Here is a 15,165-nt window from a genome sequence, read left to right on the forward strand (position 1 = left end):
TGTCTTCAGTTCAAAGGAATAACACCTGCTTGCGTCTGTTCAGGTTTTTTCATGGTGAGAGGGGGACTACGGTTGACCAACAGGCTGTCTGTCACGGACCCAAGCAGAAACAATGAGCGATAAAGCGGACCAGCTGTCCCACGTTGACATGCGATACTCCACATATTAAGATTTCATGTGGTTTCAGCAGCTCGTAACTTAAAACCATGGGAACAAAAAAAAGGGAAAGTGACTTAATCCTGTTCACGTTTTCCAGTCCACTTCAGAGACATACCACGAAGCAGATGTTTGACTCGATTGTTAAAGCTGTTTGATTTTTTTTATTTGTTGATGGACAGTGTACATGTGCTTGATGTGCTTATAAATATATTTGGTTTATGATTATACAAAGAGCTACACGTGTGAAGTCTGTATACAGTACTGAGTGATATGTATATCATTGGAAAAGTGAAGCTAAACAAAACAGATCATAGCAGTAAAATTAAAGGGTAACTCTTTATATTTATGAAACTAGGATGTCAGGTTGTAATATTAGAAAAAAGCAGATGCTGTTCAAAAACATGAGTCATTCTTATCATCTTAAGAGAAGGTATCTTAAAAAAACAAAAACAAAAACCAACCAGTGCAAATTGTAAAGTAACCTTATTACTGATTTTTTCCAACTGCCAGAATGAATAATACTCTTCAGATCATACATATTACTCTCAAATCTATCTGATTTCATGTCTAATGAGCCAAACTTTAAAACCATAGGAAAATTATAGATATGGAAAGAAAAATCAAAACACTCCAAAATGTAGAAATTAACCCTAATATTCATGCGGCCCACGACAACAAGTCTATGTTTTCATGACACTGAATGTAACACACAAACAAACAAACAAAAAAACAAGTTCACTGGCAGTGGTTATTGAGTCAATCGCCTGTTTTCAGCACTGGTACTGCATTGTGTTTTGCTTATGTGACAATTTTCTTCCAGTGCATGGGACACACTTTTTCATTCTCTTTTTAACTTGTTCATTACAGAGCCATACTGTTGTTTGCATTACAGGATGCAGGACAATGTCTCCTCTTTTTTTGCTGAAACAATAACGCTCATCAAGATGTCTCAAACACAGGCACAATAAAAATGACTGCCAATACTGAGTCACACTCCACCTTGAATTAAAGAAGGTATATAAATCATCCTAAAAGTAACTCCATCTACTCTCTTAAAGAGCAGATAAAGAAGGTGGAATGTGATTAGTTTGAGTCAGGAATGTGCTTTTAATGAGTCAAGCACCAAATGTTTGATTACCTGAAACAATTCAATAACAAATGTCTTGTAATTCTATTATTTCAATACAAAGAAAATATATAATCTGTCACATTTTATTTTCTCTTTTTGACCCACCGATGAAGTATTAATAGGATCACTGCCACTCAACAATAGAAAACATACAATCAACAAGTGTAGATTAAACAGTAAACTGCATATCTGCAATTTCGCAAATTCACCTGAGATCATACAAACACCTTGTTCACCTGGTTGAAGAAAAATAAATCTTAAGTGTTTGTTTGTTGTGTGTTCAGCACCAGATGTTTATATGGCATACAACATACTCTGTCCTTTGTAAACTGCATTTATACTTCATATATTTCAACTCATTTTTCACATGATTAGGCTTTGATAAACTATAAAAAGTCTGCATAGGTATTTCACGCACAAACACACACACAGAAAAATGTGTGAATGATGTTTGAACTTTCAATAAAAAGGAACGTAACAGTTGTTTTAAACCCATTTAACCCCCAACAACAAGTTCTTCACAATACTTCACATTCCACCAACACTTTTAACTGAACCCCAACTTTAAATTTACGTTGTCGTCACACGGTAATTTAGCTGCAACTAGACATCCAAGCCTTTAAAGTTGGCTCAACAGTGGCCCTTTAAATGTAAGAAATTCAAACATTGTTCTTTTCACAAAATGTGCTGGATGTTTTTAAGAAGCGCATGAATCCACCAACGAGGGACTGTTTTTAAAACAGCGACAAGTTTTCTGCTGCTGTACTACACAATAAAAGCTATGAGGGGTGTCATGATTTCAAATCTAAACTGAAATCAGTGCTCATAATGATTGATTTTCATTTGGCGAAATCAAAGTTAAGATTGGAGATTGTCTCAATATTTTTTTTCTCTCCACCCTTGCTTGCCAACATGTGTTCGCTGCGTGTCCAAAGACAAACGACAACTTGTGCTACACACACTGAAAAGAAAAAATAAGGCTGTTGCTATGCTATGTATGTATGCTAACTTTTTAAATAATTTGAAAATGTAAATGAAGGGTGTCAGGGCATGAAACCAATGATCTGCTGCTGTTTACAATTTGAGGCTCGACAGTGGCATGACCGTGTTTATTCCCCCTTTTAGTTGCGTCCTGAAGATGACCCAGTGTGGTTGAAACTGGTCTGTGTTTATTCTCCTTTGTCATTTTTAACTCTGAGATATAACTTCAAGAGCACCTCACATTCACCTTGAGTTTACTAATCCACAACTGATCACCTGCTATTGTCTCCTCCTGTTGACATTTTTTTTTCTTTTTTTTTATTGAATGATCTTAAAATCAAAAGTCAAATAAAATCATGACACCCATAACAGCTTTCATAAAAGTTTTCAAGTACAGTTAAGAATTCTGACTTCTGATGGTTATTTGGTATGAAGTAAATCTTGAAAAAGGCAGTAGAAATGTTCAGTATGTGATTTGTGGTTAAAAAAGTCGAAAAAGTGCTGGTCCAAACACTCTTCCCCCTCTACCAGCAGTCCAATTAAAGCAGCTCCTCAAACATTGTTTGAAAGTTAGGAATGTAATTATTCCTATCCTAAAAGTGCATCATAGTCGATATACCAAACAAGTCTGCCATTAGCAGGCTTCACCCCAGTAACGGGCCATTTGTCTGGGTTGTCCTTAACTCGGCTCAGCTGGGTGATCAGCTCATGTTTGCCTTTGCCCATCACTAACAGAGCGACCTTGTGCGCTCGGTTGATGGCACTAAAAGTGAGGGTCATACGCTGGTGAGGCTTGACGGGGCTCTCTGTGAGGGCCACCAGACTCTCCCCGTGGCCATCCACTTTACTGCCAGGGAACAGAGAGGCTGTGTGGCTGTCGTAGCCCACTCCCAGCAGAACAAAGTGGAAGCTGGAGCCGTTTACCCACTTGCTGACCTCTTTCTCATACAGCAGCGCTCCTCCATCCTCCTCCACACACAGACGCTGGTTGATCTGTACTGGCATGGGGTGGATGTTGTAATAGGGTATCCTCACATGGTGCAGTAGATGGTCATGGAGGTTGCGGAAGTTGGACTCTGAGTCAGTCAGTGGCACGCAGCGCTCATCCACCATCCACACATGGGTGTCTCTCCAGGGGAAGGAGAAGTGGTGCAGGGTCAGCCTTTGGAACAGAGCAAGGGGAGAGGACCCACCAGAGAGAGCAAGATGAAAAACACCAGCCTCGCGTACTGCGGCCTCCGCTGCCTCTTGTATGTCTGCAGCTAGCCTCACCACCAGCTCCTCAGTCCAGGCAGACACCATGTCAGAGCTACGAAATTTACCTTGCATCACTTGGAACCCACCAATCTGATCATTGCTGATTATCACCACCTCATTGTGGTAACTAATGTCTTTCCCTTTAATACGGACGTCCAGCAGGTCTCCGTTCTCTGCACCTCCTGGGTAGATGCGGGGAAACGTGCTGGCGAGGCTGCTGAGTAGTGGCGTCCACAAGCCCCAAGAAGCCAGGAGGTTTTCAGTACTAATGAAACTATTCTTTCGTCCAGCAAAAATGTGTGAAATTAGTTCATAATAAGCTTCCCTCTGCACTATTGGCGTTTGCACATAGTAGTCTGAAAGCGGCAAACTAAGTACATCGACATCTTTATGCTTTGTCACTTCCTTCCACTCACTGTCCATTAAAACTGGCTTGAATAAATTCTTACTAACAAGAATTGCTGGATATTCAAGGCTGCCGTGCCCGAAGTGGAAAACTATTTGTTTGGGCTTGCAGTGTACGCTGTTGTGGTTCTGAAGACAAAAGATGTCATTCTTGAAAAGAATGCGTGAATATCCCACCCGCTCATCTAACATCTTCCCTGAGATCAGAAGAATTGGCACGCCTTCATACTGGGCCTCATCGATGTACATCAACACAGCTGAAAGACACAAACAGGATCACTTATTAGCTGGATAGCAATTTCTTTTACAGTTCAACGGTAAAGAATACTTAAATTAATGACATTTAAAAAGAAAAGCCTTAAGTACTCACCTGCAAATGTTGGTGTGATGCTGATGTGATCTTTGGTCTTATTCAGCTCCTGCTGAACCTCTGTTTTGTATTCTTGGTATTGGCCGACCACAGCTTGATTCTTACCTACGGGCAGCAGGGACCTGAAGACCTGCAGCTTGTTTCGCAGGACTTCCTCATTGCTGCTCAGGTTCATGGGCAGGCTCATGGTCAACAGTGTCATGACCTCTGTCAGGTGGTTCTGCAGCACATCTCTGACCACCCCGTATTGGTCGTAGAAGGGGATACGACCTTTGAGGGCAAAACGACAAGTGAGGACACAAACACATGGTTCTAGCTCTGAAATTCTTCTTGATTATGTGACCATTCACACAGAAATCTAAAATATATTTTTTTCATTTCAGCTGTTGTGCTATTAATCCATCTAGATTGTTTTGGTGTAGGTTGCTGAGTTTCTACAGGTAAGTAATCATTTTGATAAGGGTACGAACTGCCCCTTATTACAACAGTAATGATGCATTTTGAGTCACCTTTAACATCCAGCGTCTCTTTCAGTACAATCTCCACTCTCTCGATGTGGTGCCTATTCCAGATGGGATCCAGAAGCTTCTTGTTCTCTTCTCTGAATGGAAGAATCCTTGAAACCACCTTTTCTCAAAAGCAGAGAAACACATAATCAAATCCAACGTATCTGTTATAGAGTCTCAGTTGAAAGGCACTGACTGTGCAGGTTATTCTTACCTGCTTCCCCAGATAATGGTCAATTCTGTACATTTCTTCATCCTTCAAGGAATTCCCGAGCTGAGATGCAAGCACCTGAGCACTCCTGAAGTCATGTCCAAAAGGTTTCTCTAGCACCACCCTCAGCCACGCCCCACTGGTCGGCCTACAGCTACTGTTGATCTTATCAGCAATATCTGCGTATGCAAAGGCTGGTACTGAGAGGTAGAAGAGCCTCCCAGCCTCTGTCATTCCCTCCTGTTGAAGCTCTTTCTCAATGTGCTTGGCCAAATCCTGGTAGTCCTCGACGCTCTGCAGCTGCCGATACTGGGAGAGCCGCAGGAACTGCTCTTTCAGCAGAGCACAGCGTTCCTGTGACACATCCTTTGAGCAAGATACCGCCTTCAGGATCTCAAAGAGAACCGGTGTGGCCTTGTCAGCAGGGGACAGTCCTCCACCGTAGAAGGAAAAGGTGTATCCATTTTTGACCTGATTCACGTACAGTTCGAAGAAGCCCTGCCACAGGTACTTCTTTGCCAGGTCACCTGTGCCTCCCACTATCACCACCGAAACATGGCCGGGTCTCTGTGCCTCGTCTATCTCCTCGCCATATCCTCCCTGGGCACAGAGAGTGACCAGAAGCAGGAACACAGTCACAAACATGCTCTGGTCTTAGCCGTCCAAACTCCTGTATGAACACAGCAAAGAGACATTACATGTAGATGAGACAATCATCTAGAAAATCATGTAGCACCAGCAAGAAATTATGACAGCAAGCATGGAAGTAACTGTCAGCACATTGTGTAGGAAAATTTCACCATTGATTATGTCCCCTTGAAGGTTCTGAGGGCAACTACACTGTGGTAAATACAAATCCCCGGTCTGTGACAATTTGTCAGACTACAAATAGGTGCCAACTACAAACAAAATGTATTACATCGTAACAATGTTACGTGTTGAAAACATGAATCTAACACTGTGATGCTACCCTCTCAGTGTTACATAGTGCAGAAACAACTGATGTAGTGTCTGAGTGTCTGAGACAGAGACACCATTCAACCTATTACAAGACACTGTACCATCAAAGTGACGCCCAAGCTGTTTTTTTAAGGGAACTAAAATGACATAATAATGCCTTTTTCAACTTATTTTCTTAACTGTTTTGTCTCTATGGAGGTCAGAAAATAATGAAAATACCTATAATAATTACCTAACGCCAACAGTGATATCAAAATATCTTGTTTCGTTTAACCAACTGTCCAAAACCCAAAGATGTTCAGTTAACAGTCACATATGACACAAAAAGGCAGCAAATCCTCACAATTGAGAGGCTTGCACCAGTAAATGTTTCTCATTTGTTCCTGACGCCTGAATGAAACAGTCCGTCATCAGAATAATTGTCGGTTTATATTTTGTGATTGTCTTACTGGAAAATGAAATACATTTTTCAACTCTAAATGTTTGTGATGAAAGGAAAATAATGCATGACATGTCCCCAAACTAAATGAAATAAATTGTAAATATTTGCCTTGCTCATGCTACATGATAGAAAAGCTTCGACCAGCACATAAACTACAAATAATAATATGATTCATCAACATTTATAACAATGCACACACACTCAGTAGATACTGCTGTATTTCTTTGGCAACATCCAAAAAATGTGTCAAAAATCACATCTGAACATCTAAAAGCCAATACACATACACTGTGAACACTATATGAATATAAAGCAATAGTTTATGTAACATCAATAAAACTCAAACTAATGATAAGAAATACATTACTTGGCACTGTCTTGTTCTCCAGCTGTTCTCAAGTCCCTTGATAGTCAGTGATGTGCTGCAGTGACAGTCATGAGCGTAATGAGCAGCAGATAGTGGTGGAGCAGGGGTGTAGACTTTGCACTTTGCTCAGAGGCTTTGAGCTTCCCGTACAACATTCCTGCTGTTGATAAGAGTGCCGGGAATGTCAGACCAACTGATTTTGCAATAACCCAAAAATCGTTTATAAGAAAGGCTGCAGCAAAAGCTATAAAAATTAATCAAATGGAGGAGTTAAGTCTTGCCTGCAGTCAACTCATGGTCAGTGGAAACTGGGAAAACGTACCTTTCGTTACCCATTAAACATTTGGATTCTGTTTGCTGTAGGTATCGGGGTCCCAAAAGAGTCACAGATTTGCAGTCTAAACTATCTTGACACCCTGTCTAGTAATAAATGTAAAAAACATATGAAAGTATGTGCACAAAATGATTAGCTCTCAACTGGAATAGCCCTAGGCTTTAGGCTGAAAAGAGTACTCCACACTTCTGACATTACACACTAATTTAACATCATCAGTCTCATGATGGTGAGTTGAACAAAGTCAATATCACAGAAACAGAGATACTGTTTTTCTCATTACATGTCTCCTCCTTCCTTGTAAAAACCCATCATCTACATAACCCACGATGCAACTAGAACCTGAGTTTTATACTAATCGCAGCTGATGTAGCCTTGAGCTGCTAACCTCAGGCAGAGAAAGGGGCAGAGTCAGACTACAGGTCTGTTGTGATCACTTTTTTTCCTTTTTCTCACATCTAGTCTGCAGCCCTGACTGATGCTTCACTTTAGGCAATTTAACAGATTTCATGCAGCGTCCTCTGGAGCCACAAAAGAATGTATTCAGCTATTTTCACATATGCAAGTCGTAAGCACAACCCAAGACCCATGAACAGACTTCCCACATTTCTTTAAATGGCAATGTTGAAAACACCACTAGTCATCCCTTCAATATTGTGGCAGTAGCAGGATTCAAAATTTAAAAATAAATGCATTTGTCCAGTGGTAGAAAAGGACAGAAGTATTGAGGTTTTTGGTAAAAAAAAATATTGTGATATTTCAGTTTGTTTCCCAGTCACAGCATTCTGAGGAGATTTAAATATACTGACAAACAGTATATTGTGGGTTTTGCCTAAACAAATATCAATAACATTTTAAACCCTGCCCTGTTTATATCATATTTATCCAATTCAGAGATAGTTAGACCTGATGATGACTTAGAATTCCATCAGTTTTAGTTTTTCTAAGCATTTTGACACATTAAATCACAATTTTGACTATATTTTTAACTTTTCGTGTGGTGTTTTCCTTGGGCTTCCATATTAAACCATAGTGCTGCATAGATTTGCATCGCCAAGGACATGAGAACAGGTGAACAATCCACAATGGAACAAAACCAGTGCAAATGGGTACCGATAGACATTTCAAATCATCGGCATCTCATGTGGGTTCAGGATCATTACCGCCCTCACTGGTATTTTGTTATATGAAGAACAAACTTTGTGAGGCATTACGAAGCAATAGTTAAAACAAAGGCCTTGATGTTGTTAACCTAATTAATGACAGAGGTCATTTTAGTTTCCACTCTCTCTACAGAGAGTGAAAATTGTAAATGTTGAACAGAACACCCACACTATGATGCTCATTTTATGACAGCAACAGATGGAATCCCTGCGTTCCACAATCATGTTGACACAGCAGCAGTGCAAACAGCAAAGGCCACTTCATGGCTGCTTCAACAAACAACCCAGTCCTGTTCTTAACAGCTTTAAGGATTACTCTGGTCAAAGTTTTTATTCTTGTCAGGTTTTTATCTAAAGATGTCTAAGTTTAACAACAGGACAGCTCCGGAACAACACTATACATACGTTTCCCACCTATTGTATTTGTGTGATTTTTTTATTTTTCACTTCTACCACTTGTACGGTTCTGTTATTATCCTCATTGACTTTTAGGCTATTACTTTTTTAATCTCACCATAGGAATCAATAAAATGGGACGTTATCTTCAAAGACACTATCTTCATTCAGAGGTTTTGACTCAATTCCTCTGCCGCTCGTCCCAAGTTTATTCCACGATTTCAGTCAAAGCTGCTTTCATATTCTAGCAGCATAGAAAATCTTCCTTCAAACCAATAGTCATGCTCCAAATCGCCTCACTTGTCTTTCAAATTGGCAGTAAAGAGTGAGTACAGAAAGCCAAAATAGGGCAACATCTCATCACACACAGGCCATCAGAAGTGACTCTGAACTGACCTTCACACACTGAAATTATATACGCAAGTTTCCTCACACAATTTCTCAACACCAAACGTTGAGATTCCATGTGCCAAGTAATATCACATTAATTGTCTTGCCCACATGAACAATGAGGACATTGTTCATGTCTAAAAAGAAGTGCTGTAGAGATGGTTGGCTGCATTCTGTCTGCGTCTTTGTGGCCACATTTGTCACAGCTTAGTGGTCTGAAAAAGAGTCCTCTGACATAACTGCAGGGATGTTCAAACTATCATCTGAACGCTGAACCCATTCAACTGCTTTGTGACTTATAACCAAGTCATTACCCTTAAGTCCAAAATACATCTTTTCATAAAAGATGTTTACCACACTTATAGCAGTAAACTTGTGATCAGTAAACTTGTGATCCTTACAACACACAAGCACTGTGCGGGTTATGATGGCTGTACAATGGTCAGTAAAAATGCGACCAATAGATATTTAAACTTCACCATTTATTGCTTCCCTTTCCGGACAATAATCGCAACAATCTGTGGGATTTTTAAAAAAATGTGTTGCCGCTTGCTTTCTCAAATTTAAGTTTGAGCGTACAAGAGTCATCCAGCTGAAGTCAACTTCATCACACCCAAGTAAAGAAATGCGCAGTGCTAGTTTGTGTCCTTGTTCATAACAAAAAAGGCATCCAACTTAAACAGCCATCACTTTTCAACTCGGCAGTCGTTTGAACTATAACTAGCCCCTTGACCAAATCTATGCTTCCATGTAAATCAGGCTGGGATAAAGTAACGACTTTGTTCAGTATTGAAAGTAAAAATCATGAGTGAGTGAAGACATGCAAATAAAGCCAACAGTCAAATTGATAACATGAGTACACCTGTTAAAAATAGGGTTTTGACTTGCACATTGCCAGGAGACAAGTTTGCCTTTCTGTTTTTCCATTTTGTCGTGTTCATGATGATGATGCTAGGAACAGGATAAAGCAGCAGATCATATAGTGGAAAAACTATACATGAACAGAGAGAGACAAATATTTTTTGATCCTGTCTGAATTGTGCCATGAATTACACATATGATGTGCTTTGCTTCTTAGAGTGGTGTAGTGTGTAGTCCCTTAAATTTAGAAATCAGCCAGCATTTATGCACATCCGGTTCCCTCATCTCAAAGTCTGAGCTTTTTTAATCGATTTTCAGTTAAATGCCTATAATAAGGTCTGTGGTAACCACGTGCCTAAGTTATTAAGCTAACAAGTTTTGTCCTACCACATAAAATACATCATTAATTGTCCCACAATTGAATTATAAATCGCTTGCATGTTATAAAGATGCTGGTTGCTAATAATAAGACTACAGAAGTTAAAATTAAAACATCATCACACCAAACACAGAGACCATTTACTCACTAGTCCACCTTTACAGATAGACTTCAGTTGCAAATTATTCGAACTGTCACTTCACAGAATGTAGATTGATCCATTTACAGCAAACGTTTACAGTAATTGTCTAGTAAGACTTTTAGTGGTGGTGACATTTAAGCGATGCGACCACACTGTAGTCCATTTATAGCCTGACATTAGCTTTTAATTTACGCTTCACCCATCACAAAAGTGATATTCGTCTGTGAAGATTGTCTTTCTGAACAAAACATGTGAGTATCATAAACTTGTGTTTGCCACAGAGTATATTTTGGTGATTTATTTTCCAAAATCTCACAGGCTCCACTTTATACTGACTATTCTTATGTGCCAGAAAGCTTTGCTGCCTTCTTCACACTCCTTGTGACTCTAATGTAGTTGTCAATAAAAATATCTAAATTGTAAAAATGACAACACAACCTAGTGCAGTTGAGGGCTTGTTAGTGTCTCATCCCCAGACACGTGTGTGTGTGTTCACAACTGATCCAGTTCAGCTCTTAACACAACACCACACACACTTTAAAAAGACCCTCTGTACACATCCTGTTCTACACGTGTTGCGCTTATTTCTGTTACCCCGGCAAAATGTGTGTTTTCCTGTCACGTTCAGGAACAAAAACATCACATAAATAAACGTGGGGGATTATTCATCGGTTACAAGCTTTTCAAATGTTTAAGAGACACGACATTTAGCTGAAGAACGACAAAATAAGAGAAACCACCAGAAACTTAACTTAGTTTTAAACTGTTCCTGGTTTAAAGTGAACGTACGTTGACGGACGTTATGTTTCAGGTAAGTTAACGAGTTTATCTCCAACACAGGAGTCAATGAACTTCACAAACTGTCAGTTCCCTACACTGAGCTACTGAAACGAAGCCCATTCGTTGTAGTTTACTAGTCATTTCCCCGTTGTCATTTCCTTGTGAGGTTAAACACGACAACAGTTGGACGGTGGAGTTAATCCCACGATTCCACCTGCTAGCTGTCAAACTTCACTTCCGCTGACGTTACGAGCACACGATGCTCCACAATCCTTCATTTAAAACCTTGAACCGTCGACAGAAAAGTTCACATGACCGAAATACAAACACACGCTTTTAATGGCAGCTGACAGACTGTGTGGAGTGAGCTGGATACGAACCTGCCCCGTGCTGGTGGCACGAACAACTCGCTGCTCCACCATCAAGAGGACGCTTCCTGTACCTGTCACGTGACACGGTGCCGCTGCTGATGGAGGGTCAGGAATGTGTGTTTTCATAGGATTTATCCCCACCACACGTTACTCTTATAGGGTCAGATTTAAAAACGAGAATAGTATTATGTCCAACATGTCAACCGGCGTGACGGGGTCTGGAAAAAAAGGGTTTTCAGAGTATTTTAGCTGCAGAAAACTCTGATGAAAGACCCTCAGGGAAGCAGTAGACTTGACTGGACTGAAGTGCATAGTTATTAAATAGTTCTTCAGGTCTAAAACAGGTACGTAATTGCAGGTCTTTAAGTAAATATAAATATAGTATAAGAAATTACTACATGAGGTGTGATATTGAAAGAGCTCATATTATGCTAATTTCCAGGTTCATACTTTTATTTGGGGCCATAGAAGAAGAAGTTAACATACTTTCATATTCAGAAAAACACATGAATCAAAGAAAAAACGTTTTTAACGATACAAGACAAATGTAATTTTAACATTTTAAATCATAGAGATCTGGTGTCATTGTGACTCGGGCTCGGGGTGAGTTTTGATGACTTGTAAATTGTTAAGGACTTGTTACCTGACTTGAGATGTGACGACTCAAATGGCTTTTTTGTTTCTGTTTAGTCTCGCTGTCAGTATTTAAGTCTTCAAAAGTAATGGGGAGGGAATATTTTTTGATTAAGAAGAAATAAAGAAGGCTTTTATTGGGTTTTCTGATTGGTTGTATTAATTTCATTAATCCATTGTTATACTTTTTGATTGGTCAGTAATGTCATTTTTGACAGACACTGGTAATATGTAATCTTTTTTTTAATAAAGACCAGATGCTGCAGGTAAGACTTAAGTTTCCACAGAAGGAAAAAAGTGACTTGACTTGCTCATGAAGAAACTACTTTGGACTTTATTGTTAGATTATAAGGGTTAGTGTGTTAGATCATGAATCATTGCTTAAATGGTTTTCATTACCTACAAATAATATTTTTAATAAAACAGATCACCGCTAGCTCATCTAACTGACTTCTATCATGTTGATGAATAATTCACCACCTTCTACACCAGTCCTGTATCAGCTGTAGCTTGATTCCTTGGCTGCCGCCTGTCACTTGGGGGCAGCTGTAGACTGCTGTATTGTCCAAACAAGAGTGACCTCTGTTGGTCTCTGTTTGCTATAGCTGCTCTCCACTGGAGTCATATACTTAACACAGTTGGAAGCTCATTATACTGTCATCAATCGAATGTCATCAGCTTTTAACGATCCATCTCTAACTGAAAACCAAACTCTGGGCTCCACAGTGTTAGCAAGCTGCCATATGGCCCTCTGACTGTCCACAATTTTTAGAAAAGACTAAAAATCTGAAAAACACAAACTGCTGACTTAAAGTAGACAAATACCTGTTTAACGCTGCATTGTTCAGCTGTCTAGTGTCATCGCCCTCTGAATCCAGGCCTACCTCAAACAAAGCAGGTGCCCCTTTTAGCCAAATAATGATCTGATTGTTGTGGACCACACTAGCAGTCGTTCCATCTGGTCCTCCTTTTTCCTCTTGTGAACAGTTGTGGTCGTTACAGCAGAGACCTTGACTCAGCAGCTTCACATGCCCATCTGATACACATAACGAAAGTTAGCAGCTGAGATTGAACAATAAATTAGAAATGCATGACTACAGTTATTAGTAAATAGGTTTTTTATTATTATTGTTTGGATGTTCACATGTCTAATAGAAATGAGGGTATTTTGCAGCAGATCTTGTTTAAATACAGTGTCACCACCGGGTCCACTAGTGGCTGTAGTTTAGGAGCTTGTGATCATTTCATCAACTGCTGTTTCCAAAGTCAAGACTCCATTTGCAATTTTCACAGAAGCAGAACGTAAACGTAAAAGAAACAACTGTAAGGAAACATAAAATGTCCCCACACTGCATGTCTGATGTAACCCAATCCCTTTAACAGATACAGTGAAGATTTTGGCTGTAAGAAGGGCGTAAATAAAAATTGTTCACATCAATTTGGGATCTCTGGGCTTCTAATGAGAAGACAATGACTGAAAGGTTGAACTTATCCTTTAAATTACATAAAAATGACAAGACCTGAAAAGGAGAATGACAGTGTTTGAATCCACAGAAATCTTTCATTTGGTCACTTGTTGCTTGAACATCTAGGAAAGAGTCAGAAAGGAAGTCAGTGAACGAGACTAAACACTAACTGTACGTGACTTAGCCTGAATTAAAATGGCAAATATTACCTTGTAGATTTTATCATTGATGGTGACTCCCATGATCCCAGGTTACTTATATCGCTGGTTTTGTTTTTAATTAAGATTGCGAGCAGCATAAATGACATACTGTGCATTTAAAGTCCTTATGAAAAATATTTAATTTGAACAGGACAACTGAGCAGCCTCCATCTGGTGAAGGAGATTATTTGGTACGACTGAAGTTACTTACAGGACCTGGTTGTGAGATTGTTTGGTCAACTGCTGTCACCAGGGTTAAAAAGAAAGTTTGCATCACAATAATATGTCATAGTGTCATCTCAAACTCTAACATGGCCACACACACACACACACAAACACACAAACACACACACACACACACGCACACACTCACACACCATCCGCACTACTACCTTACAAACAGCTGTAATGCCTGTGATCAAACTGTATAGCCCTCCCAAGTTGGCTGGCCACTGTGAAGTGTAAACAGTAAACAGGATGGAGCATCCTGCGTGTCACAGACTCTGTGTGTGTGTGTGTGTGTGTGTGTGTGTGTGTGCGTGTGTGCGTGTGTATGTATGTGTTAATGTGTGTGTGTGTGTATGGAGGGGAGGGGAGGGCTGGGCCGCTAAAGAGAGAAAGAGCTCATGCAGAGCGTGCTAGCCCAGCTGTCACTGCTATAACTTCAGACTCAGGACGCAAGCTGGAGGGCCGCTGTGTGTGTTTAAGTGTGTGTGTGTGTGTGTCTGTGTGTGTGTGTGTGTGTGTGTGTGTGTATTGTCGCCGCACCCCCCAGGCATTCTCCACAGCCCCTGGCTTCCTTCCTCCCCTTTGTTAAGCCTGCGAGGCAGACTTCGTCAAGCTGAGCACACAAATGAATGCATATGAATGTGTGCTGTCATCTTTATTAGGCCCCTTTGCCAGCAGCCATTACATTTGACACGGGTCTTTACTGGAGGGGATTTCACTTTCAGCGCTCGTCCCTTCCCTTGCCAGACAAGGAGGATTATAGTGACCCCAGTCTGGGATGAATCTGAATACACAACCTGTTAGGCACTAATAAGAGCATGATAATGAGCAATTGAAGGGCAAATTTTGGTTCCTTGGAGTTATTTTATGGTTTGTGGTTAGTTATATGATGTGTGACTTCAAAGGTACTTAGTGGTGGTTTTGTATTTCAAAGATGAGACGATCTTTCTTGAGATACCTGCTAAATATCTGTCTGTACCTGCAGTCTTTGATGCATGAAGTCAGTCCCAATCCTGGCAGCGATGACTGAAGACA

The 15,165-nt window shown here is 40.2% G+C and overlaps 2 protein-coding genes across 5 annotated transcripts in view; one reads left to right on the forward strand and one right to left on the reverse strand.

Annotated features, from left to right (window-relative positions):
• Positions 1-2,572, forward strand: part of LOC115583682 (uncharacterized) — a 13,069-nt gene extending 10,497 nt beyond the window's left edge. Inside the window, exon 7 of the mRNA XM_030420791.1 lies at positions 44-2,572. Coding sequence (XP_030276651.1) covers positions 44-123 — 80 coding nt within the window. The 3' untranslated portion in view covers positions 124-2,572. The remainder of the gene's footprint in view (positions 1-43) is intronic.
• h6pd (hexose-6-phosphate dehydrogenase (glucose 1-dehydrogenase)) lies at positions 304-11,686 on the reverse strand. 4 transcript variants are annotated; one of them, XM_030420779.1, is made up of 6 exons: positions 11,613-11,635; positions 6,788-6,947; positions 5,022-5,688; positions 4,811-4,928; positions 4,302-4,571; positions 2,858-4,188 (listed from the first exon to the last, which is right to left on the reverse strand). In XM_030420779.1, exons 3-6 carry the CDS (start codon positions 5,661-5,663, stop codon positions 2,858-2,860), a joined length of 2,361 nt encoding a protein of 786 aa, XP_030276639.1. In that variant the 5' UTR covers positions 5,664-5,688; positions 6,788-6,947; positions 11,613-11,635. The 4 variants fall into 4 exon arrangements, with proteins under 4 accessions (XP_030276643.1, XP_030276639.1, XP_030276640.1 ...); XM_030420780.1 differs by lacking the exon at positions 11,613-11,635 and adding an exon at positions 7,110-8,624; XM_030420781.1 differs by lacking the exon at positions 6,788-6,947 and having other exon boundaries at positions 11,613-11,686.
• Positions 11,687-15,165: the final 3,479 nt, after the last annotated feature.

This window comes from Sparus aurata, chromosome 6 (assembly GCF_900880675.1).
Source record: "Sparus aurata chromosome 6, fSpaAur1.1, whole genome shotgun sequence".
Lineage (NCBI taxonomy): Eukaryota > Metazoa > Chordata > Actinopteri > Spariformes > Sparidae > Sparus > Sparus aurata.